The following is a 26,814-nucleotide window of genomic DNA, read 5'->3' as shown; positions in this document are numbered from 1 at the left end:
CCCTTCTGGAAGTTAACCACAACTGTGACAGCTTTGACAAAAACCTTCCTTTGAGCCCACTGTGGATATCTCCTTGAAATTTATAAGAATGAATATCATATTCTTGGTGGCTGTCACCTCAGCTAGAAGGTGGGAGCCTTTTCCACCAACATTTCCTTGTGTGTATTCCATAAGGATACGGTTGTCCTGAGAACTGATCCAGCATTCCAGTCAAAAATAGACTCTAAATTCCACTGACAGCCGAAGATTTTCTTTCCATCCTTTTGTCTGGATCTAAAGCGTCCAAAAGAATGGGTATGGCATATGAGAAGGGCACTTATGTGTAATTCAGACTTGGCCTATCAGAAAGATGGAGGCCTTATTCATTTCAGTTTGTCCTCCCAACCTAGGTTGTAAAATATCAATGCCCACTATCAGCCAATCCCTCAAAAACTGTACTTTCAAGGCTTACAGAGCACAGCATATCAAGGTTCCCAGAGGCATCATGGCCCATTTCATCTGAAGCACAGCCACAAACACAGCCTCTTCTGATGAGGAAATTTGCAGAGCTGCCACATGGTCGTCCATCAAGACCTTCATCCGACACTACAGAATAAATACTTACCGTAACAGTTTTGCTGATGTGGCCTATGGTAAGAAGGTGTTGCAGCACATTCAGATCTCTGAAAACAATGACATCCCCCATAGTGTAGATTTACTAATCAGGGAAGTTCCTGAAAATGTCCTCTGGCTCGAGAGAGGAAACCACCATTGGATACTCACCATGAAGCGTCCTTCCCCTCTGAGCATAAGAAGATATCTTGCCCTCCCCTTTCATCATTTACATTCTTTTACTGTCCTGACCTGCAGTTCACTTGTTGTTGTTCAAACATTACAGGCAACCACTACTTTCATTCTTTCCTGTTGATGTTTCCTTTCAGTGTTTTCTACATAGATAGTTAGATTACAGTTGACTTCTGTTCAGAGTGTTTGAAACTGAGAGAAAGGGAGATGATCCCAAGCCAATCAGGAAGAAGAATTTATTTCCCACCTCTCTGATTGGTTTGTAGGAATCACCCAGAAGATGTTCGGTTGTGCTCAAAGGAGAAGGACCCTTTACAGTTAGTATCCAATTGTCATTTTCTTGTGCTTCCTCCAACATCTCATTCCCCTTCTCGAAGGTGACTGGATGCTGGAGCAACACTCCTATGGGCTCATCCGAGTGGCTGATTTTCCCTACGGGGGCAAGATAGTCTCCTGTCCATTAAAGACACCTCCAAGGAATACCAGGGTTGTGACACAGAGGCAAGCAATTGCAAACCACCTCTGAATTTCTCTTGCCTTGAAACCGCTGCAGGGTCACCATAAATCAGCCGTATGTTGACAACAAAAGAAACCCCTAAGCACATCTGCAAAAAAATTACTGTTCAAACTGGACTTTCTTCAACTTGATTTTGCAAATAATTATGATATTTAATTTTTTTGCTTATGAACTACTGGTGTAAAAGAGAAATCTTTTGTTCTAGTCCACAGCTCCTATGAGAGCTTAATGGTATTTTTTCTAACCTGTTAAGTTGTATTTGAATAGTGACTTCCCCTCTTGTTTTCAAAGACTGAAAGCATTCTGTGGAATCTTTAGGTTTCCTAATGTGTTAATGAGGACTAACTCTTGTGATATGAGCTTTTATTTTCTCATTGGGCCTTGTGAAATATTCCATCACATAGAGAAGTTAGTTACTTATGAAAGGAGCTGTAGGACTGTCCTGTTCTGGATGTTATTTGACTGATCATAATGATATTTTGTTGCAGAGAGGTTAGGCATTATTTTTTTAAAAATTCTGTACAATATTTGAACTTGGTATAAGCTAGTTATAGGTGGGGAAAAGTTGAGATACAGATATTTCATGCAATAACTAAAAAAGCAAGGACAACTGAATGTACAAACCCCAACTATCAAACTAATTTTCTTTTTACAGGCAACATGCCAGCTCCTGAGCAGACTCCCTTGGAAGAAGGGCTGCAGCAGAATCCACAGGAATCTTCCACAAGCCCGGGCATGGAAACAGAGGCTACTGCTACTACTATTCTAGCTTCTGTAAAGGAACAGGTATTTAAAAAAACTCCTCTGTAGATAGAACTACCTTAGACTTCATGTGTGAGCAGGTTTAAAAGTGATGTACTAATTTGGTGGTCTTAGCACAGCCTACCTATTTACATAGAATCTTACTTTTAAAAAAGCTTTACCCATAAGCATTGGTAAGTTACCTTCAGACCTGTTAATGTGACTATCCATTCCAGAAATGTACACAGACACAAAATAGACTGTTCTGATTCTTACAGAGTAGTTGAAAGTTAAGTGATTGCAGTAGTTCACATCTGTCTGTCTGTCTGTCTGTCTGTCTGTCTGTCTGTCTGTCTAGTTTTGATACATTGAAGCGGGAAGGGGGAAATAATAACCAAGATTGACCCCCTTGCTTTCTTTAGTACAGTCACTGTTTTAGCAGACAGGTATCTGCAAAGCTTTTGGCTTGGATATGATGACCTAATAATAGGATTTGAGGCTTAAAAAGATTGGGGAACCCCTATGGTAGAGGCTGAACACAGTGGAAGTTGTTTTTGTGGTTCTTGCAGATTCCATTCTTGTACTTATGCAAAGACAGTTGTTACTCACGCCAGGCAAATATTTATGCTATTTTACTTCACTTATATTCTGCTTGCTTGCTTGCTTGCTTGCTTGCTTGCTTGCTTGCTTGCTTGCTTGCTTGCTTGTTTGTTTTTTTGTAATTGATTTTATATACCGCCCCTCCCCCAAAGGGCTCTGGGCGGTGAACAACATAATAAAACAACAATCACATTAAAACCCCATTAAACAGCATTAAAACCCCATTAAAACAGCAAATTAACAAAATTACATTAACAAAATTGCATTGGCGTCCAGTATATCTCCCCAATGGGGACCCAAACCTTCTTACATTATTCCCTTGCCTCCACTTTTTCCTTGCAAGAACAGTCCAGTGAGGTAGGCTATTCAGAGTGTGTGACTGACCCAGGATCACCTAGTGAGCCTCCATGGCAGAGTAGGGATTCAAACCTGGCTCTCAGATCCCAGTCTGACATCAGATCCCAGTCTGACACTACATAATCTGACTTTCAATGAACAGTGTAATTGAAAGAAAAGCCAAAAATTGCAGGTACTGTGAAGAATTGTGTTTTTGAAAAATCACAGGTGAAGTAATATGCTCATCATCTTCAATATGAGAATAATTCCTGGAGTTGCTGCAGCTAATAATTTCCTAGAAAATGGTGTTATCATAAAAATGACACCATTATCTGTGAAGTTTGAAAAGAAAGTTCTCAAAAGAAACTAGGTTGTTCTTCGCTAATGAATATTTTATAGTAGTCCTTGTGGTTTTTCATTTTCTTTACATGCTCACGTGGCTGGTCTAGTAGTAATTTGTGGTAAAATGTGTGTGGTTTACTCCACTTTTAAATCTGAAAATGTTTCTGAAGTAGTTAACAGCCCTGAAATCCAATGCAAGGACCAATTAAAATGTTATTTAGGGCAAAGGTACTCAGTGAGGGTTGCATCTTTCCCCAAAGGCTTTGATTGCAAAGGCTGATAGCTGGAGATGGAAGCAGTGATGTGGGTTTTGTGGACAAATTTGAAGCTGAAATTTTAATGGAAAACTGTCTGATTCTCTAAATAATGTGATCTGATTGGCATATTTGTTTGTCTTACTTGTTGACCCCATATAGATGAGGGAATTACTAGGGCATCGTGACATCACTGGTGCAAACCAGAAATGTGGTCAGGACATAGCGCATCATCATGTGACATCACCACGATATCCAGTGTGGTGTAGTAGTTAAGAGCAGGTGGATTCTAATCTGGAGAACCGGGTTTGATTCGCCACTCTGCCACCTGAGTGGCGGGGACTTCTCTGGTGAACCAGATGTGTTTCTGCACTCCTACATTCCTGCTGGGTAACCTTGGGCTAGTCACAGTTCTTCAGTACTCTCTCAGCCCACCTACCTCACAAGGTAGGGTCTGTTGTAGGGAGAGGAAGGGAAAGGAGCTTGTAAGCCACCTTGAGTCTCCTCACAGAACAGAAAGGTGAGATATAAATCCAAACTCCTCCTCCTCTTCTTCATTCCCCTGCCACTAAAGGGCTTCTTTTGGCTGCCGATGTTCAGCTAGCAACCCTGCGCCAACTGTATTGAGCACAGAGATGCTGTCATTTTTCCTTAGAAAACAGCAAGGTACTACTGGACTCTTGCTATTTTCTACTGCCTCAGACAGATTTCCAAGGCCAGCCATTTTGATTTGTCATTTTCCAGTTGCTCCATGAACAGCTGAACTGAGCATTGCAGTTTGTCAGTGCTTCATATCCTGTCTTTAGCTCATCTAACATGATTGATTTGCAGCACAATCGCATTGACAACTGGAGATAAACAGATTGTATTTACAAATGTGGGGAAGAAAATTGCTGGATAGGAGGGTTTTCTGCTGCAATTACACAACCAAAACGTCCCTTTTTATTGAATGTCAGTTGTTAATACAAGTATGGTGATGATGAATGGGATGTTCGCCTCCCTTCCAAGTAGGAAGTACCGGTCGCTTGGCTTCTGGCCCTTCCAGCAATAATAATTTTGATGTGTATAAAGTCACAATATGTCCATAATTCTTTTCCCCCTACTAAATCATTGTCTTGTATCAAATCTTTCGATGTACAATAAGAAAACTCTTTTTCCCACATGGCTTGAGATGTGTTCCATAACAAAACATTAGTCTTATTCTGGGTGTAAAGATTTGATTCCTCACACGTTCCAGGCAATTTGTACCATCCATGTGAAATTTGTTACAGAGAATCTGTCTTTTGAGGGATGTAATCTGGCTCAAGTCCCAATTCATTTTTGAACTAGAAGCAGTGTTTGCAAGACTGGTTGCTTGCTCATAGATCCTTGAATATCTCCATTTTACAGTTTCAGTTGTATTTATTGTTTTTACAAAACAAGTTCCTGGGATTATATCCCCTTGCTCCTTGTCAATTATGCATTACTAAAATAATTGCTCTCTTCCTATTTAAATTTCATATTGAATGCAGGGCAAATTACTCTGAGTGTAACTGGTGGGTACCTTCCTCATGGAATGTATGCCCTAAAGAAAAATGGCTGTCACCTGAAGAAACATGCAGCATTTGGGCCTTGCTGGACTGCTTTTTTCAAGTGAGGTGACTTTCCATTCTTTCCTTCTTCCCAGAAAGCAAGTGCTGTAATCTAATACATCAATTAAACTAGAGTCCATGATGCTGTCAGAATTGAATACCAAAAGCTGACCAAACAGTGTCTTAAGATTTTGACCTAGAAAATCTACCTTTTTTGCACTTTGCTTTCAAAAATTGTAATGTCTGCTCTGATGAAGAGTTCTGATGAGAGCAGAAGCTTGCTCAGTATTTTCGGTCATTTTGTTTGCCCCTAATAAATATTATTAAATGGGTTTTGCTTCTAGCAGTGACATGCAGATGTTCCTTGGATGTATTCTCGAAGGCTTTCATGGCCGGAATCAACTGACTGTCGTGGGTTTTCTGGGCTGTGTGACCATGGTCTGATAGTTTTAGCTGCTAATGTTTCGCCTGCATCTGTGGCTGGCATCTTCAGAGGCATGCCACAATAAGATGTGTTTCTCTCCATGACATGACTCTGAAGATGCCATCCATCGATGCAGGCGAAATGTTAGGAGCTAAAACTACCAGACCACAGCCATACAGCCCAGAAAACCCACAACACCCAATTCCTTGGGTGGTTTTAGGCTTCTTTACCGCAGCACTGGTAGCCCTTGGTTGTGATCTGTCAGCTTTCTGTTTTGCTTTTTGAAAGTGCACTATCCCAGAAATGAAACTTGAAATGGCTGCAGCAGCTGCATCAAACGCCATTTCTAGTAGTATAGGAGCTTAAGATGCTCCTGATTTCAGGTGATTCTATACGACATTGCTGGTTGATGTGAAATTCTGTTTGACTTCCTTTGTAACATTTGATTTATGTTTCCCACCGAACCCCTTCTTTTCCTAATGTCCTACTGCATTTCCCAATTATTGTAAACCATTGTCACTGTATGTTCTACAGGATCCTAGCTTCTCAGTTAACAAGCCACAATAATTACATTGCATAAATCCAAACACATCCTTCAGTTTCAATAAAATTGGGCCTGGGTTAAAGAATGTTAAGCAGCAAATATTTAGACTTCCCTTTTCTCCTCTCTGTGGACCTAAAGCAGCTTCCATTGTTCTTCTTTTCTCCAAGTTATCCTTACAACAGTTGTGTAAGGTCAACTTCGGCTGTGTGTGTGGCTGGGCCAAGGTCACTCAGCAGATTTCCTTCGTGGGGTGGAGTCACAAGTCACTGCAACATGCCTGGCTTCCAAACCACCTGTTTATTAAGAATTTCAGAGGATTCTACTTCTTCTCCCAAAGCAGTTTGGCAAAGTGCCTCTTACAGCCCAATCTAAAGACAAGGGACAGTAGAGTGGTAGCTGGATACAGCGGCACTGCTGCATTTCCTCCAAAGAGGAGGAGGAGGAGGAGGAGGAGGAGGAGGAGGAGGAGGAAGAGGAAGAGGAAGAAGAAGAAGAGTTTGGATTTATATCCCCCCTTTCTCTCCTGCAGGAGACTCAAAGGGGCTTACAATCTCCTTACCTTCCCCCCTCACAACAAACACCCTGTGAGGTAGGTGGGGCTGAGAGAGCTCTGAGAAGCTGTGACTAGCCCAAGGTCACCCAGCTGGCGTGTGTGGGAGTGTACAGGCTAATCTGAATTCCCCAGATAAGCCTCCACAGCTCAGTAAGGGGGCCAACGCCTGCATCTGTGCCACTTTGCACAGCCCAGTTAAGGAGCCCCACTTGAGTGATCAGTTGGCGTAGATCCCTGCTTCACAATAAAATGCTTTGAGTGCCCCCCCCCCTCAGATGGCACTTTTAGAGAGCTATCAACCGCATTCAAGATACAAGCATGCAGCAAATGTTGTTCTCGCTGCACCTTTTGAGTTTCTGTCTGGATACTTTTCCGCTAACCCCCTTAGCTGAAAAACCAAGGCAGAGATATGTGGGACCTGTCCAATATCCTTGTTTACATAATACAACAGTTGAACTATTCTTCTGTCTACCATTTTCATGCTTTTTTGGAACTAGGGTAAATTCTTAACTCTTTTACAAGTACATTCAGAATGGAAAGAAACTTGTAAATTGTATACTGCTGTAGCATGAATAGCCTCAACGCTACTCACTACTCGAGGTTCCATCCAAACAGGTCCTGAAAGTCACGACAGGCATGTTTCACTGGCTGTAAGTTTCCCACCAATAGTCATTTTGCTATAAAACTGTTCACTGGTGAAATTGTCAAGCAGAGCCGCCAATATAAGTGCTTTAACAAGAGGAAATTTTTAGGTTAAAAAAAAAAACTGACTGCGACTTGGCTAATGACTGATTAATTTTAAACGTAATGTTCCGCCTCTTCTTGGTGAAGCAAGTCCATTTGAATAAATGAATGTAGCTGAATACCCAGGAAGGGGAAGCTGTTCCTTCTTGTTAAGAGTACAAATTTTGAAATAGCAGCTAGTATTCTCAAAATTTGTCCTCAGGGCGCATGAATCAGTTTTAGATGAACAGGGAGCCTTGTCTCTTCCTTGGAAGAGACAGAATTGAGGGCATTAAGAAATTGCATGCAGTTTTTAAAGATTCAGTCTTCTGTTGATATTACTGTGTCAGTGTTGGGTAATTAAACACTTCTTCCTGTATGGCAGGGGGCCCAGAGTTGAATGTTTTCCAATACAATTATGTACACTTTATTCAGCTCAAACTGAGGCCTCAGTGTTTTCTTTTTGCCTCTTGAGCTTCCTTTTTGATGTCAGTTAATAATTCTTATTTGTAGTGGACTTCTGTTTGCAAAGTAATGAAGGTGACCACGCCTTACCTATTTGAACAACATTAGAGGTAATTATGTAAATGTTTTATGTGAGAGTAAAACTAAAAGAATAGAAACACACAATGGAAGTGTGAATAAAACACCAGAACAAGAATTGAAAGCAGGGTAAATAAAAACAATATTTACCTGGTGAAGCCTACCTTTTTATCTTTGCTAACCTGTTTGTTTGATTTTTAACCTCACCTTTTCCACCCAAAGTCAGGCTCAAGGCAGCTAACAACCAGTAAAATATATTGTTAAATAAATACTTTATGCTAACATGTAGGCTAACATTTAAAATCCTTATATGCTTACTCTCTTGTGAATCAAAGAAAATGTATTAGCCAATAAGCCGAGAATGAAATTTGGTGTTTTTAATACTGTGAATGTCAGACTGGAAATTGCCAAAATGTAATGTTGAAAATTCCTCTACTGTTGAATGTCATCTTTCATCAAAATGACATCAAAAAGCAATTTTACAAGAGCTGAGATTAAGTCTTTGGGAGGGGGAGGGGGAACTCCTGTGGCACCTTTGGAGACTAAAAAAATTCTATTATGACGTAAGCTTTCAATAAAGCAATAGTCTGTGGCATAAAGTTCATGAACATGGTAAAGAAAATAGATACAACACATCTTCCCCACCCACCACCTCTTAGTGCTACCCCGAATACTCATTGTGCTTGGTATTTAGTTTAATACTAGAATATCCTAAATGTCTGGTTCTAGGAGTAAAATTGTAGATCTGTGGAACAGCTGCTTCCATGCACATGTAAATACTATGGTATCAGCAAATTAGCTACTACATTGGCAGGAATGACACCCACTGAGCTTTGAGGTTTTGTTTATCATAAAAGGAAAGGCTTTGCTCTGGCTACAGAAGTTTATTCTGAATGCAAACAGGAATGCATTCCTCCTTCCCCTGCCCGCCGTTCCCTCCCCTTTGCTCCCCTCGCCCCCATTTCATAGGCAAGCCGTTTTTGTGGGGTAGTTTGCCATTGCTTTCCCCGGCTATTCTTTACCCCCTAGCTATGTGGGTCAGGAGATGGGAACCTCATGACTCTCAGATGTTCCGGGAACTACAGTTCCATCAGCCCTACCAGCGTGGCAATTGGCCATGCTGATGAAAGCTGATGGGAATGTCCAACATCGGCCCGTCTACCGAGCTAGGTACATTTACCGACCAAGAAATGGATGGATGGCTGAGTTGACCATGAGACAGCTGCCAGGATATCTGACCCACAGGGGGCTCGAACTCCTGACCGTGTGAGTGGCAGTGCAAGCACTTAACCACTACGCCACGCGGCTCCTAGAATAAGATATACAAGTGTGCTAAGGTGTCTTTATGATCAAGAATAGCTATAGATTACTGTAGAGAGGAGATGCCTATTAAATTATTCTTTTAGCACCGTAGGACAAGTGTGTTGGTGAGATAGAAGAAAGAACTGGCAGTCCATGCCCAGCTTCCTCCAAACCATGTATTAGGCCTACATGAGCATTTCCATGCATCACATCCCCCTCCCCCATCCAGTATCATCAGTGTAATTAACATGTGCTGACGCTTGCACTGTTCCTCAAAATTAGCTGTCACTGTTTTGAAGAGTTTTGAGCAGGAGTCACCAACCCGTTCCTCCTCCCCAAGAACTCCTTTAAAACCCTGGGAATCCACTCCTCCTGGGATTCACATGGGCGACTAGTCATTCTGATGGGGTGGTGAGAGTGGGAAGCTGCACTGATTTGGGGGAAGGGAGAAAAATCAAGCCTTGTTTCATTCCTGCAAGCAGAGCATGAGGGAAAGGACGGGAACAATGGAAAAACATCTATCAGTGCCTTCCATTGACTTAATTACCAGATCCAACTTAATTACCAGATCCAGCCAGAGGACATCTTCTAGGGAGGCAGGGACAAATCTTCAACGTAATGTTTCCTGTGAGAGTCACCCTTTCCTCCTCAGTTCATTTCCTGCCTCACAAGGAGAGAAGTAATCCAGTTGCCTGTGTTCTAATTATAGCTTCCTGTATTTACCTTTTCAATCCATTCTACCCTTAAATTTCCTCATGTTACATATTTCTCTTTGTTCTCTCTCATGTTTCTCTGTCGAGAAGGCTGCTTAGATATAGAGTTTCCCTTGGAGAACACTTACAGCAGATCCTTTAAAGGCTTTCAAGTCATCCCACGTGGGCTTCCAAGCCATGGAGATCAATCCTTCAGCTGACAGGTTTTTATTGAAGGAGGACTTGGAAGCCTCAATTGCAGCAGGAGCTACTTGAAGTGCAGACAGGTGGACACAACTCATGAGCAGGCTGCCTTGGCAACTCCAGCATCAACTCCACTATCTTCTACATTGAACACACAGCACAAAAAGGCAGAGGTCCAACAAATGACCTCTGCCTCTTCAGGTGTTCCTGCAGACACCCTGATAATGGAGAAAGTCTCCAAAGAGCCTTTTGTAGGATGGGGAGCTTCCAATCCAACTTCTTTGTGGCCCTCCAAAGAGAACAGTTCTGCAACTCTGTAAGTGGGAAATGTCCTTGGTCCAGTTTAATGGCCTCCTTGCCTTTATTGGAGATACTATGAGGGAAGAACTAACTGCCTTCCTGCAGCAGAGGGCAACTTATTGGAAGCAGATGCCTCCAGTTGTCCATCATATCTCCCTTCTTCCAGGGAAACCAAGTCCCAAAGATAATCGGCGGTAGGGCCATTCCTCTTAGCCCACAAAAGCAGCAAGGAAGAGAGGGTGATCAAGTCCAGCCAGGAACCCTGCCAACTCCTCAGATAATGGAGAAGATTCCAGGGAAGAAGGAAAGTTCCTCTCAGAGGTGGAAGACGTTCAGGTGCCTGACCATCTGCTCGATTCGTCATGGTCAAAGATTATTAGTACCTGTTGTCTAATACCTTGGCTGCACTAAATATTAAGGAATCTTGGGGTGTGCATGTGGGAGGGAGATGAAAACCATTTTGCTTGTGGCGATGACTTCGGCCAAGCATTTGTTGGAACTCAGAGCCTTCTGAGTAGAGTAGATCCATCCCTCTGCATATTCCATAAAGACAAAGTGATTCTGCATACTGATCCCCAAAGTTAATTCAGCATTCCACAACCAGCAAGAAATTTACTTACCTTCTTTCAGTCTGACCAGAAGCATCCCAAGGACAGGGCATACTATTTCCTGTACGTCAGAAGGGCAGTCAAGAGCTACATTGTAAGAACGCAAAGCATAGGAAAGACAGATTTTATGTTTATTTTTATTTTCCCACCAAATGCAGTCTTCAAAATCACAGCTTCCACCATCAGTAGGTGTCATAGGGACTGTATTGCTAAAACTTACAGAGCTCAAAATCTAACTCCTCCTTTGGGGTTCACGGCACATTCAGTCTGAAGTGCAGCAACCAATGTTATTCTAGCCAAGAATGCTTCAGTGGAAGAGATCTGTAGAGCTGCGACATGGCCCTCTATATCTACCTTCATCTAGCACAGTGGTTCTCAACCTGGGGGTCAGGACCCCTTTGGGGGGTTGAACAGGGATCGCCTAAGACTCTCTGCATCAGTGTTCTCCATCTGTAAAATGGATAAATGTTAGGGTTGGGGGTCACCACAACATGAGGAACTGTATTAAAGGGTTGCGGCATTAGGAAGGTTGAGAACCACTGATCTAGCATCATAAAATTAATGTCTACAGCTCAGTGGATGTGGTATTTGGAAGTACAGTCTCGCAGCATGTTGAAGATCCAGATTACAATGGCCCACTCAAAAAATAGGACACTGCTCTGAGAGGTCCCAGATGATGTTCTCTGCCTCAGAGGGAAAACAGCCTTTAGAAACTGTAAAGGGTCTTTCTCCTTTGAGACATCTTGCCTTCCCGAACACTGACAGAATAGTGTTCCTGTTTTCTTCTTGTTTAATCTGTTCACTTCTGTCCTTTTCAATCACAGCCCCATGGGGCTTCCCCCCCCCCCTTAAAATCTTTGCTGGCCTTGACTGACATGGGTAATAGCTGTTGCCTTGAGGCACTGCTGTTTGGAGTTACCAAAACTGAGAAGGAAAAGGCAACTCCCACAGGAAACAGGAAGTTGAAGATTTGTACCAACCTCCCTGGCTTAGTGATGGGAATTACCTAGATGATGTCCTCCTATGCTCAGAGGAGAAGGACCTTTTATGGTAAGTTTCCAATGGTCATTTACTGCAATGTGCAAGCAATGGGTGTTGGATGAGATGTGGAGTTTAGAAGACATTGTATTGTATTGTTGAAGGCTTTCATGGCCAGAATTATTGGGGTGCTGTGTGGTTGCTGGGCTGTATAGCCGTGTTCTAGCAGCATTCTCTCCTGACGTTTCGCCTGCATCTGTGGCTGGCATCTTCAGAGGATCTGATAGTTGGAAAGGAAAGCAAGTGGAGTATATATACCTGTGAGTAAAGGTCAATAGGTGAGGGCGTCTGAATAGGAGTGTTACTTGCCAGGCCACCCCTATTCAGATGCCCTCACCTATTGACCTTTACTCACAGGTATATATACTCCACTTGCTTTCCTTTCCAACTATCAGATCCTCTGAAGATGCCAGCCACAGATGCAGGCGAAACGTCAGGAGAGAATGCTGCTAGAACACGGCCATACAGCCCGGAAACCACACAGCACCCCAGACATTGTATTGCTTAGAAAGGAGCGTGAAGTAAAATTCTCTCATAATAACCTCTTTGGAGAAGGAGAGCTACTAATATTAAATGCCTTTTGGCTTACCATTATAAGGCAAAAATTTCATAGTATGGGTTTCTGTGCTGGATTAACAAATACAAATGGATGAGAAATAGTGTATTGAATGAACTCAGTTATTCAAAGATGGATTTAAGTGACCAGCTCTTGATTTAGTTCTTATTGTTGCAGAAACTGCATTATTTCTGCTGTCGCATCCTACCCTTTCCACTTCTCACAACATTCTGGGCAATTTATACAGCAGGAAAGTGGCAATATTGTGTTCTGTAGGAAATAATTAGATTTCCAGACAGGGGGTTCTGTAAAGGAAGCTACCTTTTAAAAATTATTTCCTCCTAATTTCCACAAACACAAAAACAACTTCTGTTAACTGCAAAATACATTCTTTATGCTTCTTAAACTTCACCATATGGGTCAGCAGTTTCTGAAATGGTGTTGGCTACATTCATCTTGAAAACTAATCTTTTACATATTGTGATCTTTTGTTTAATGGAGGCAGAATTTTTAAGTCAAATGCCCATAATGAAGGTTATAAAGTGAATATTTGGAACAATGACATACTGTCAAATAGACAGTTTGGTGTTATCTGAACAGAATTTTCTCTTCTCCTGTACTAAAAGACTTTTAATAGAATAGCAGTGAGATCAGGCTGTGATGTACAACAGTGGTTCTCAACCTTCCTAACCTCCCTTTAATACAGTTCCTCATGTTGTGCTGATCCCCAACCCTAACATTTATCAATTTTACAGATGGAGAACACTGATGCAGAGAGTCTTAGGGGACCCCTGTGAAAGGGTCGTTCGACCCCCCAAAGGGGTCCCGACCCCCAGGTTGAGAACCACTGATGTACATTTTCAGAGACTTGTGTGCATTTTTCAAAAGTGTGTATTTCAGGGGAAAAGAACCGTAATCTTATATTGCACATGCTCCCATTTGTGTCCTAATTACTGGTTTCATGTTGTAGCTACTTCTACATATAGCAAATGAACATGTGTACCTTTAAAGGTGTATTTCTGTTCGTTAGTATATCATGTTGCACCTGGTTTTTTAATAGGGTCTCAGTACCTTATGCTGTGTCAATGACACTGTGGATAAAAACTGTTGCAATGAGTTGGCAGTATAGCTGTATTAACAAGCTTTCAAACCGATGGTAATTTTCAGTTAATGCGTAATTTCTCAAGCATTGGTAATCAAATTCCAAATGGACTGCTTACTGGAATTCATTTGTTCACCATTAATTGTTGTATCTCAAGTGCAGGGGAACAGAAATGTGTCTGTAAGTTGCTTTTCAAAGTTGCTTGACAAGACAAGAAAGTAATTGTGGAGTTCAAATGTAACTCAATTAAATCCCAGACTAATAGGCAGAGTGATTACCTGGAATGGTAAATTTGTCATCTGGGAAGCCAAGTTTCTATCGATATGTGAGTTTGCGTTAGCCAATTGAAGAACAAGCATTTAAGATAGCATAATGTTTGAGAGTAAATGTGACACTAGGCCAGCTGTGACATGTTAACATATACGTTCAAGACTTGGAAGATTAATGAACTGGAAAAGGAGGATTACAGGTGTGTGAGACCATATCTATATTAGAAACGCGAAGGAATGCTACTTACAGTATATGGAATTTAACCAGCCAGTGTACAGGTTGATAATGTAACACACACAGATAGTGGAATATTATATACTGCAGTGCTGGTGGAAAAAGCAGATTACAGTGGAAATCGTTCGGGATCTGGCCTGGTCGAATCATGGAGATACTTGGCTGCCGTGAGGAATTATGCTCAAGATGCTTTTAAACGGCTTTTGTCAACTTCATCTCCTGTTTACATTCTTGCTACCTGCCAAGCGGTACATCATTAGCACTGCACTGAAGGCAATTGATAAAGGACCTATGTTGGACAAGGGCCCGTGGTTTAAGAAGCTGCCTGGTAAATCTAATTAGTAAAATTGCCATGTAGTACTGAGCACTTAGCTATGAACTGGAAGGTTTGCTTAAATTGCTAAAGGAGGAAGAAATATTGCTGGTGTTCTGCCTCCTTGTCTCTTATCCCCTCTACTGCACACCTCTCCTTTTTGCTCAGTGACAGTACTGAGGAAGGAAGGTTAGGATATAAGGTGCTATCTAGAATGTGAAGAATGCCAATGTTTCCAAGTTGTCCCTTTCTCCTTGAGGAGGAGGAGAGTTGGATTTATATCCCCGCTTTCTCTCCTGTAGGAGACTCAAAGAGGCTTACAAACTCCTTACCCTTCCCCCCTCACAGCAAACACCCTGTGAGGTAGGTGGAGCTGAGAGAGCTCAGAAGAACTGTGACTAGCCCAAGATCACCCAGCTGGCGTGTGTGTGAGTACACAGGCTAATCTGAATTCCCCAGATAAGCCTCCACAGCTCAGGAGGCAGAGCGGGGAATCAAACCCGGTTCCTCCAGATTAAAGTACACCTGCTAGAGTACACCTGCTCTTAACCTCAGGATTAGAGTACACCTGCTCTTAGCCAGATAATACAATACCAGAGGTTATCTTCATTAATAAAATGAACACATCGGTAGGATTGTCCATTTTGTGCCTTTCTGATAGCCCTTACCTGGATAGAGCCAGGCCAGGCCGACATTGTCAAATCTCAGAAGCTAAACAGGGTTGGCCCTGGGTAGTGTTTCAATGGGAGATCTCCAAGGAATACCAGAGTTATGACATGGAAGTAAGCAATGGCAAACCACCTCTGAAAGTCTGTTGCCTTAAAAACCCTGCAGGGTTGCTATATGTCATCTCTGACTGGACAGCACTCCAAAAAAACCGCTTTCTGATTTATCTTACCTTCACTTTGTGTGCATTTATTGCCAGTTTCTTCCTCCCAACTTTATGATACTATTATGACTTTAAAGACCAGGGTACATAAAGTAGTGCATTTTGACTTACAAAGACTTATACCATTGAAAATTTTCTTGGTCTTTAAGGTAATACTATACTTTTTCTTTGATTACTTCTTGTTCAAATAATTTGCAAATTATGGATTGCATGTTGTAATATCTTTTGCAGAAATCCTGAACTTAGCTTAGTGTGTTTCTCACTGTTCATGGTTTTTTTCCCCTTAGTCCATCTTATATTAATTTTTGCACCAAAAGATGCATTAGGGCTTATTTTCCGGGTAGGGCTTATTTTAGGGGAAATACGGTACCCTCACAATTCATTAAGGCGGGCTCTTGGCAGCCCTGTTGCTTCTCTGTCAGGTGTGATGCAAGCTGCCTCCTCATTGGCAGGAGCACCCTGCTGGATCACACCATCCTGATCTGTAACTACCGGTAGGGCTTATTTTAGGAGTAGGGCTTATATTGTAAGCCTCCTCCAAAAATCCTGAAAATTCATGATAGGGCTTATTTTCAGTGTAGGTCTTATTTTAGGGAAAACACGGTAGTAGTTCAAGCTGATAAGTTATTTGCTGCTTTGAGTCTTTGTGTTTGACCTTATAATAAAGTAGGCTTGTAGCCAGAAATTTCTTAGTGAAGGGGCTTAAGGGGAGCCAGAAATCATCACGATCATAAATACAGTCAACGTAACGTGGTTTAATTTATTTAATTGTATTGTAGATGGTAAAATGTTTTTAAAAGGCGAGAGAGGTTGCTTGTTCCTTAGCTTAGTGCCTTTCCATTTGTTTAAATATTGGTGAGGGTTTTTTTGAATTTTTTTCAGAATACATCAAAAGACATGTTATACTGCAAGCACAGTAATATGTTGCCATTAAGATCTTCTTTGGGCGGACTTGAACAACATCGAGGGAAAAACAGTTTGAAATGTGGCCTTGTGCCTTAAAATGAAGATTCTTAAAAGCACATACTCTGCGTGTGTGTGTGGGACCTTCCGCACTTACTGTGTTCTACTCAGGTTCAACTCAGTGTATCCGCACTACAACCGAGCTCGACGTTGTCTTGTCTCTGTTCCCCCCGCTCGGAACCGCGACATCCCTGTCGCCCGGTTATGGTTTCGCGACTGCGCTGGTGGAACAAGGTCGATATGGCTTCGAAGAGCTTCGAAATCTTGGACGCGTCGAAGCGAGACCGCATCCATTGAACCAATCAGGAGCAGCTTCGTTCGCATGCTTGAAATGGGAGAGTAAGTGACAGGCAGAGAGCGGCGGCTTTTTTTATACAGTTTCCCTCACGTTTCGAAGCTTCGATATCGAGATCGTTTCAAAGTGGCGAGGAGAAATCACTGACTGGAAAAATTTTGGCGCCAAAGCTTCGTAGCTCCGGCCCTGCGCCGGAGAGTAGTTCAAGCGTGTCAATGCTACGTATTAGCTCGCGGCCCGTCACGAGAACTGTAAAAAAAAAAAACAAAGAACGTTCCCGTTTCCCTCCGTAACACAAGCGCCAATCACGATCGAGGAGCGAAACAGGTACCCGCCCACTTAGCTCGGTTCCAGGGGGCCAAGGAAGTTGCTGTGCGGACAGCCAGGAATCGCCCCCCATTGAAGGGAACCGAGTCGACCTTCACTCCCTTTTGTAGTGCGGAAACACCCTGTGTGTGCTTAGTACAGGAGTATATAGTTACTGTATTTTAATGTTCAAAGGCTTAAGCACAGTATGTCTGTAAGTAATAACTTTAATGGCTGACATTCTAGCATCCATTAAATTTATTTTATGGATGCCTGTTACATGCTGTATAATAGATGATTGTTTGTTCTGAAGTCTGACCTTGTCTATAAATGCCAGTTTACAAATTTAAAACCTTCAACGCAAATTACACATTCAGTAATTGTTAGTGTGTGTAGTTTATTAGACCATTAATTGAATTGTTCCTTTTTATTCTGATGGAATTCTATTAGGAGAAACCAACTTTGTTTTCCCAAGATGTTAGCAGCACTGAACTTCCATTTCCATCCAGTTGGTTACAAATGTTAAAGTTACAGGAGAGAAAAACTTTGACTCAAGCCTATTAAAAGAAATGAAATTCATAAAGGTTTAAGTTTGTTGCCCACTTGGGATAGTGCAGAAATAAAGTTTCCTAGAAAATGTAACTCAGTTTCTAGACAGAGAGCACGGTGCTGGCAGTGGCTGATGGGAACTGTAGTCCATAACATCTGGAGGGCCACGAGTTTGACACCTATGCAGTAGAGGGTCCATGGCTCAGTGGTAATCTGCTTTTCATACAGAAGACTCCAGGTTTCATCCCTGTGTCAGGAGCGGCACCTGCCCCCTCCTGACCACAGACAAGGAGGCGCCAGGATGCACATCTGGGCTAAGGGGAATCTATTAGGCTGGGTCAAGGGTGCAAATGCTGACCTTCTATGTATCCACAACTTTCATATGTTAATGGGCCTTTGTTCTGTTTCTATGCGCTTAGCAATGTAGATAACTAGGCTGACCCTGCTTGGGAGGACTGGAGGCAGGAGACCATCGCTTTGGCTTTGGGGTACTTGTCTTCGAAAACAAACTCTTTCACACCTGGTTGTTCTCGCATTCTATGGGAAGATGGGAGGAGGGAATCCAGGGGAGTTAAAGGGGGATAAATATTACTGTAAAAGCCAGGATCCCCAGAACTGGCTTTCTGAAGCTGAGTGCTTGTTGCCAACCCAATAAAGGCTTCTGATCCTACATCTAGAGTCCAGTTATTGATCATTGGTCCAAGACCTAACACCCTGGCATCTCCAGTTAAAAGAATAAGAAAGTAGATGATGGGAAAGACATCAGCATCCGACCCTGGAGGGCAATCCCCATTTATCATAGGCAGTACTAACCTTGTTATGCTAAAGATCTAATTTAGTATGCAACAGCTGCATGTAGGTATATTCATATCTATGTGATCAGATGCCTTGACTTGAGTTTACTCAGTATAGCAACCATAAATATAATGTAGCTATTAATTCCTTTTAGTGTTATACTTTTTGTGTCTTTAGCTGTGGTTGAACATAGGCTGTCATTAGGGTTGCTGTTTCCAGATTGGGAAATATCTAGAAATTTCAGGGGTGGAATAAGAGGAGGCCAGGGTTTGGGAAAGGGTGGGATATCAATGCGGTATAATGCCCTATAGTCCACCACCCAAGGTGGCCTTTTCTCCAGGTGAGCTGATCTCTGTAACCTGCGGATCAATTGTAGTCTCAAGAGAGCTCCCATCACCACCTGAAGGTTAGCAACCTTAGTTGCTTCTTGAGGCAAAGTCTGTTTAGTTAAATATTTCTATGCTTCTCTTCTTCCTGTTGGGAACCCAAAGTGCCTTATCATTCCCCTTCTCTTCCATGTTATCCTTACAGCAACCACCCAGCTGGGCCGGTCATGGTCTCATCAAAACCTACCTAGCAATCTTCCATGTCCGAGGGAGGATCTGAATCTGTCCCCCCAAGATCCTAGTCTACCAAAAAAAGTCTAGCTGTTGTCTAGGAGAACTTTAAAGCAGAAAAATATGGCTATGCCAATTCAAGCCTTTGTTTGAATTGGCAATGGTCAGTTTAATTAATTTAAAACTGGCTTCAATTCTGAGGGTGACCTAAGAAGGGAAATTCCATAGTAATTTGAGTTAGTAAGCTGGCCAGCGTTGCCAGTAGAACATTGGATAGGAATGTAAAGTGAAAACCCCCCCTCCAGAATTAGACGTATTCAGGTATGGAGAATAAGAAGATCTGAGGTCAGGATAGTAATGCACAATTATGCACACATAGCTATGCCACCATAGCTTTAATTGCATTGTCTTTAGGACCTGTCTTTCAAGTGTTGATAGCTTGCACACTTGCAAACTGCACAAATGGAGCTATTCTGCAGTTTGCCCAATTTAATATGGTACTGTTCAGTAGTGACAGTTCACAAATTGTGTTGTGAGTCACCAAGCAGTAAGTAATTAGTTGGTGAGAAATCAAAAAGTAAACCAGGAAGCCAATTTGGAAATGCCTCATGGCATTACTGTTGTTTTCCTGTTCTTAATAATTTTGTGATGGAGGAACCAGTTGCTCCAAGAGTAGAACAATATAATGATGCTCCTTCAGTCACTTGCATGAACTTTCTCAATCCTGTGACTGTCTTCTAGAACTCTGGGGACCTTCTGTTGTTGAGGGTGTTAATTAATTTCCACATAAGTATAGACTTGGGGATTTAGCTGCAGAAAGGTTCAGATTTATTACGTTTTTTTTGGTGGGTGGAATTCATTACTTTATGCAGAAACAGTTCCAAAAGGCTGTGGCTTCTGAAACTGCTGTCTCAAAGAAGATTTGTAGAAGTAAAAAAATATTGGTGATTTTATGGCACTGAAAAATAGTTGACTATTTTCTGTTTGGCTGAATCATAGTTTTAAGAGCTGCTAAGCAAAAAGTAGGAGCCGTGTGGCGTAGTGGTTAAGTGCTTGCACTGCCACTCACACGGTCAGGAGTTTGAGCCCTCTGTGGGTCAGATATCCTGGCAGCTGTCTCATGGTCAAACTCAGCCATCCATCCTTTTCTTGGTCGGTAAATGAGTACCTAGCTCATAGGTAAAGAATAACCAGGGAAAGCAATGGCAAACTACCCCACAAAAGAGGCTTGCCTATGAAATCACTGCTCCCAGTGGTACCCCAGGGTCGGACACGACTGAAGGGGAAACTTTACTTTTTTAAAACAAAAAGTGCCCGACTGCTTCTACTGCCATCTTTTTAAGGCCGTACGGTGTGGTGGCTCTGAGTGGGAAGTGATGCTAGCTTACTGTCCCTGCCCCAGAAGTCTGATTTTCTCGTCCCCCTTGCCTAAGACAGCGAGTTTGCCTCCCCAAGGTCACTGTCAAGGAGAGTGGCTGTGTCTTATATGGCTGTTCTCAGGATGTGGGTGAGTCAGAACAAGAGAGCAACTCTTCAGTCTTACGCTGGGCACAGAAGTTGGAGGAAACTTAATGCTGTTTTGAATAAGCCAGTGCTGTACTACATCACAATCCACTCTTTGCCTGAAGAAGCCTGCTTAACTCTTCAATGAGAACACTTAACCGACACAATGCAAACAGAAACCAGGATCAATAATGTTTCAAAGAAAACTTTTTTCATCTCCACTGGGCTCAGCAACTTCTGCCTTAAACCCTTCCTGCACTGACCTTAGCCACAGTTATCCATGCAACGGTCGCCTCCAGACTAGGCTACTGTAACTCACACTGCACAGGGCTGCCTATGAGGTTGTTCTGGAAGTTATAGGTAGTCCAGAATGCAGCTCCATGTGTTCTCAGAAGGATCCCGGGAAGAGTGCACACTCAACCTGCACTCCAGCAGCTGTACTGGCTCCTCATTTCTTTGCAGATCAGGTTCAAGATAATGGTGTTTGCCTTTAAAGCCCTAACCGTGTGGGACCTTTGTATCTTTGGGATTGCATTATACCCCCCGATAGCTCTTCATTCATCTTTTGATAATTTACTGGTCATCCTTGGCCCGAAGCCCATCCAGCTGTCTTCAGCTAGGGACTAGAGCCCTTTTGGCTCTGACCTCTACCTGGTCATCTCTGTTAAAAGAGAGATAAAGCAGCCCAGGTCATAAAAGATCTGGCTCAGTTACTCCAGGCCTGCAAGATGTTCTGCCAGGCCTGTAGTTGAGGGCAGCTAAAGTACAAATGTGCTAAAGCAGTCAGACGTGGCTGTGGGGACCCCCGCTCCTCTGGTCCCCAGTCCCCTCCCCACTGCCCCCAGCTGACTCTTTTCGATTGTGACCTGGATGTGGCTGGTTGCTATGTTCTTTGGTCTCTGCTAATATTATATTTTAACTGGGGAGGTTTGTTTGAGCCCCAGTTTTTAAAGGCAGTGTTATGTAGTGGTTAAGAGTGGCAGACTCTAAAACTGGAGAACTGAGTTTGATTTCCCACTTCTCCACATGAGTGGTGGATTCTGTTGAACTGGGTTTGTTTACCGGCTCCTACACATGATGCCTTTTGGGTGACCTTGAGCTAGTCACAGTTCTGTGAGAACTCCCTCAGTCCCACCTGCCTCACAAAGTGTCTGTAGTTGAGGAGGGGAAGGTGATTGTAAGTCACCTTTGAGACTCCTTTCAGGAGAGAAAGGCGGGATATAAATCCACACTCCTCAGCTTTTTAGTTATAATGTGTGAATCGTGGCATTTTAACAAAGTATATTTTAGGGATTGTTGTTATTTGTTGTTAGCTGTCCTACCCCAGGAAAGCAAGATGATGGATAGATGGATGAATAAATGGAACAAAAGAAATCTCTTCAACTACAAAAAAGAGAGAAAATATTCCATTTGACTAGCGCAGTGATCTAGCATGACCTGCCAATGGGTTTTGTGGTGCCCATTTGCTTCTTCCCCAGACAACAAACCAATGCTGACTTTTATCTGCCTCTCTGGAGCAGATGAATTCAGAACAGCTGACTTAGTAGAGGACGTTTGGCTTGCAACATCTCAACTTTATGTGATTGGTTTCAGTGCCCCATGGATTCCATTTCCTTTTTTAAATATATATTTTTATTGATTTTATAACAACTCCAACAAAACTAATAGGACCAATTACACATTAGTGATCCAGTCACTCTATACTACAAAGACAACTTAAGTGAAAAACTGCAAATAACTATTTGGACTTTCCACCCGTTATCTGTTGTTGAGCTTATCCATAGTATAATAAACTTTACCTTGATACCAAAACCAGAAAGCTTTAAGATCTCAGTAAGTGTTTTAAACCAAAATCTCATCTATTTCATCCTTGGAGCAATGGATGTTATTTCCTGATTGACCCCAACCAAACAATTTGGAAATGCAGAAGCATTTCAGAGGCTTCCATTTTGTGGTGGTTCCTATTGTTCGTTCTCAGAATGGTAGAAGTACCCACGCAGTCAGCAAGGTTGATGACTCCTAAGCAAGGACAAAACATCATTACTACTTACTTTGAGTCTGTGGGTGCGGGAAGGGAGGTTGATATCAGTTGTATTCACAACAGTCACATAAATCTTTTGATGTTTTAAAACTGAATAAGCTTCATGGCTGTGTATTAGGGGCAGATTCTTCCACAGTTTCCATTGCACACTAGAAGATGGGGTTTAAAGAGTCCTTTGCTTCTACTATGGCTTTGCGTAGGAGTGAATTTCTGAGTGGAAGTTGAACTACTAACGATTCAGCTCCCACTGTCTCACAACATTGCCTTGTGAGAAGAATGAGTTGCTAGTAGCCATTTTCCCCCTTATCCGTATTGTTGCTGGCCACATATTTTGCTCATGCTTCACCTTCAGGGTGTGTCCAGGCCTGGCTGTTGTGCTTCTTGGCTCAGATGGGTTGCTGCCAGATTATTAATTGCTAAGTGGTCCAGGTGCTTCCACTGGTGTTGTGAGTTACTATTAGAATCATGCATGACTTCACTGCCTGATGTTTTGTGGCTGGCATCCACCTCTTGTGTCAGCTGTTTTGAGATTGTGCTTGTCACCTGTGTCAGAATCCCAAAGGTGCCTGTAGACTGAAAGATTGAGAATCCCCAGCTTAGAGTCATAAAAACTTGTATAACAGTAAATCAATCTTTAAGGAGCTACAAGGTTCCATTTTATAGTTTTGCTCTAGCAGATGAACAGAAATTCCCTCTGGAATTTCTCCGTCCTCTGCCGTGCTTCTTCAGATGGCTCAGGAGAGCACCTGAAAGAGGAGAGAACCCTTGAGCAGATGTTGATGCAGTGTTTCCCAGCTTCTTGATCCAGCCATGGGAGAGGTGGCTGCAGGACATGTATGGTGCCGATGAGCAGAGTGATGGCAGATGGTGAGGGGTGAAACATGCAAGTTACCAGTCTCCTGGGTGGCTCCTGCTGCTGAACTCATGCAAGGACATTTCAAAGATACTTTCAGCTTTGGTTGCTGGTGAGTTATGTATGCTCTGTGCAGAAACTCACACAGGCTCTGTAAAGTACTAGTCTCCATGGACGGTTCTGGAGATATGTGAACTGTTTTCCAACCGCCAAATTAGCACAACCATTTTGCTAAGTGAGCCTTAGGAGTCTGATGGCTTGTGTATGTCTTCTCTTTTTGCTTGAAGCTAGGAAATTAAATGCTGGGGGGCAAATCATGATTTGTTTCAATCAGATTGCAAGCTACTGTTTGTATGTTATGAGTTTTCGCATGAGTTGTAACTCATAATTCTTTTTGAATTACAGGAGCTCCAGTTTCAAAGGCTCACCAGAGAGCTTGAAGTAGAAAGACAAATTGTTGCCAGTCAGTTGGAAAGATGCAGGCTTGGAGCAGAATCACCAAGCATTGCAAGCACAAGGTATGATCCTGCTGTCACTTCCAGCTATTTTAACCAACTTAAGTACTTTAAATAAAGTGTTTAATGTTGTGTATTCTCACTGTAGTATCTGAAAGGGCTCTCTTTTTAATGTTTCGGCACCACATTGCATATTCAGATGTGATTGTTAGTTCAGTGTTTCCATCTGGTTAGTTCATTCTAATGTTATGTAACTTGTAGTTGCCTTAACACAGTGGGTAACAGTTCTGCATTTCATGATTTACTGGGCTTGACCATGTGTTAAGTGGTAAGTTGCCACAATATAACCATGTGATAAGCTGGACATCAACAAAGTGTCCTTATCCCATAGTGAGGACAATCCTGTACCCTGTTCCACATGAAGACCTAAGTAAAATTGTAACTTTATCCACCATTTCCTCCTCCCCCCCCCCTCCACATGCTCCATGCCCTCACTTGTCTAGTCTGGACCAGACTGCAATGAGTGGGGGGCTTGGAGCACATGGGGAGAGAAGGAAATTGCGGGTGAAGTTGCAGTTTTATATCTTTATGTGGAACAGGGGATACCACATCTCTTCATCCCCAGATTTCCATTTGGAAGCAGGTATATTGGTAAAATTCTTCTTACATCTCATGATGCCACATGGCAAAGTGGAGTTTGCTAATAGTTCACAGTGCAGGTTCATGGTTTAGGCACTGCACAGCACAAGATGACGATACTTTCCACAGAAATTTAAAGGAGATTCATCTTGCTCCAGGATTTGAGTATTTCTTCCATTTGTTTATTGTGCAAGTCAGGAGGAGCTGGTGGTGGTCTTTGGACTTCTAACTTATTCCTGAAATTTGTCTGAAAGGTGAAGATTTAATTCAGCGTGGCATTAGCAACGTTACTAGTGGGATATGGTCTGCTCTGGTGTCAGCCGAAGAATTGGGCTGCAGTGAAATCCCAGAAACCAGGTTTTTTTTAGTAAAACACAAGCTTTTCAAAACAGAAGAGTTGAGAAATACTCTGCAGAATCACAATATAAAGAACTTTATAGTATAGTTTAAAAAATGGTTACTGATACTCATCAGCAGCTTTATAATGAAGTCTGATTTGGCACTGGAATGAAACTTTGTTGTCTTTGGGGGCAATCTGAATGCTAAGACTGCCAGTGCAGGAAAAAATGGTCCTTAGGACTAAACAGTGCCATTGCTATCCTATTTTTATGCTTTTGTTCTGTTTTCTGCAGTAGCTCAGCCAACTAAGAGGAAATGCTGATGTATCAAGCCTGATTTAGGACAAAACGTCAGAGCAGTATGCAAGGGCAGTGCTATTAAATAGTAATAAAAGTAGCATTTTCGAGTATTGGTATTGTGGAACTTTTTGTAAGGCCAAATACCAGCTTGTATGGTTTTTCATGCTTTTGATTCATGATTGGTTTTACTATGTGATGCAAGACATAACATAAATTATGTGGGGGTATTACTATTTTTTTGCAAATGATCTTCATTGTTTAAAAATTGTGGTCCTTCAGTAGCCATTTGCCATAAAAGATAAAACATAGAATTTTTGTTTCAGTGACTGCACACTTGCTGTACAGGCACAAGGCGTTTGTCCAACAATTTGTTCCTGCTTATGAGCTTCCTAGAACAGCTGGGTGGTCAGTTTTGAAAATACAGTTCAGGATTAGATGGTCTTTTAGTGCAATCCAGCAAAGTTATTTCATAGAAACTAGAAGGTGTTCATTCCTCTCAAATACAGATGTCTGGTGCTTGTACACTATGTGACCAAAGGGAGATCTTTTTCACTGTATATTTGACAAGCCAGTACATTAACAGAAACAATGATTCAAAGGCAGTTGTCAGATAGTTGTGAAAAAATAATTTGAGCTGGTTCTAAGTAGTCATTTCTGGGTTGCTACAGGAATAAAGAACATATTTTGAAAGGACATGTTTCTTTTCCTTCTCAAGAGGTAATAGAGGAGTATTGCAAAAGAGTTTCTGTTTACATGGACACTTCCATTAGATTGTCAAGAGCTGTACCATCTTGCATGCTTAAGTTTGCTACCCATAGGAGCACAATGACGAAGGGGGATAGAGGCAGAATTGGGATAAGATTGATGTCTGTTCCACTGTTACCTGAAGTACAAAAGCTATTTGTAATGGAAGTGGGAGAGCTGGGTTCTAATTTAAAATAAGAGCTGGACTTCTTAGGATAGTCAGGGTTGGTTAACCTTGTTAGGCCTTAGGTTCTTGTTTCCCAAATAAAAGAACTTCAAAACCAAACAACTGTATTCTTTGATGTTGAACACCAACTTGATAACCATAGAAAAATTACAGAACTGGATACAGAAGTTTGCTAAAGGGACCAATAGAATTGCCACATTGTCCCTGCTGTCTGATTGGTTTTTCTTTAACCAAGCTAAGGGACCAATACAACACTTCTGTTTTCCTTCCTCCTTTTTTAATTGGTTAGATTTTCAAACCCTGAATTTACATGATCGTCAGTCTTTTAAAACACATATTTAAATTCATTCTAGTATATATACTTTTCCTGCTTACATGGGTGGTGTTTTTTGTAATTTCTTCAGAGTCTAACTTTAAATTTAAATATATATTTAAGTGTGTGTGTGTGTGTGTATATATATCTATATCTATCTATCTATCTATCTATCTATCTATCTATCTATCTATCTATCTATCTATCTATCTATATATATATATATATATATATATATATATATATATATATATAGAGAGAGAGAGAGAGAGAGAGAGAGAGAGAGAGAGAGAGAGAATATATATATTCATTCTTTCTTGTGCTCTTGAAATTTTCCCAATCAGTCATTCACTTCTACTGATAGTCAAGGGAGAGGGACATACAAACTCAGGTACATCTTGAGTGGAACTCAGGGCAGAAAGTAACATGTTAGCAGGACTTAGGTACACTACTATTGTTTCATCAGCTTGTCAAGCGTTTTATAAATGATGTGATCATTTTATGGTATCGAACATCACTAACTACCCTGTTTCCCCG

The 26,814-nt window shown here is 41.9% G+C and overlaps 1 protein-coding gene across 12 annotated transcripts in view; it reads left to right on the top strand.

Annotated features, from left to right (window-relative positions):
• Window positions 1–26,814, top strand: part of PKP4 (plakophilin 4) — a 145,258-nt gene that overhangs the window by 30,955 nt on the left and 87,489 nt on the right. For all 12 annotated transcript variants that reach the window (XM_048483537.1, XM_048483534.1, XM_048483532.1 and 9 more), the window contains exons 2-3: window positions 1,956–2,086; window positions 23,707–23,819. In XM_048483537.1, the coding sequence (XP_048339494.1) occupies window positions 1,961–2,086; window positions 23,707–23,819 (239 nt within the window). In that variant the 5' untranslated portion in view covers window positions 1,956–1,960. The remainder of the gene's footprint in view (window positions 1–1,955; window positions 2,087–23,706; window positions 23,820–26,814) is intronic.

This window comes from Sphaerodactylus townsendi, linkage group LG02 (genome assembly GCF_021028975.2).
Source record: "Sphaerodactylus townsendi isolate TG3544 linkage group LG02, MPM_Stown_v2.3, whole genome shotgun sequence".
Lineage (NCBI taxonomy): Eukaryota > Metazoa > Chordata > Lepidosauria > Squamata > Sphaerodactylidae > Sphaerodactylus > Sphaerodactylus townsendi.
This window is presented reverse-complemented; position numbering and strand designations above follow the sequence as displayed.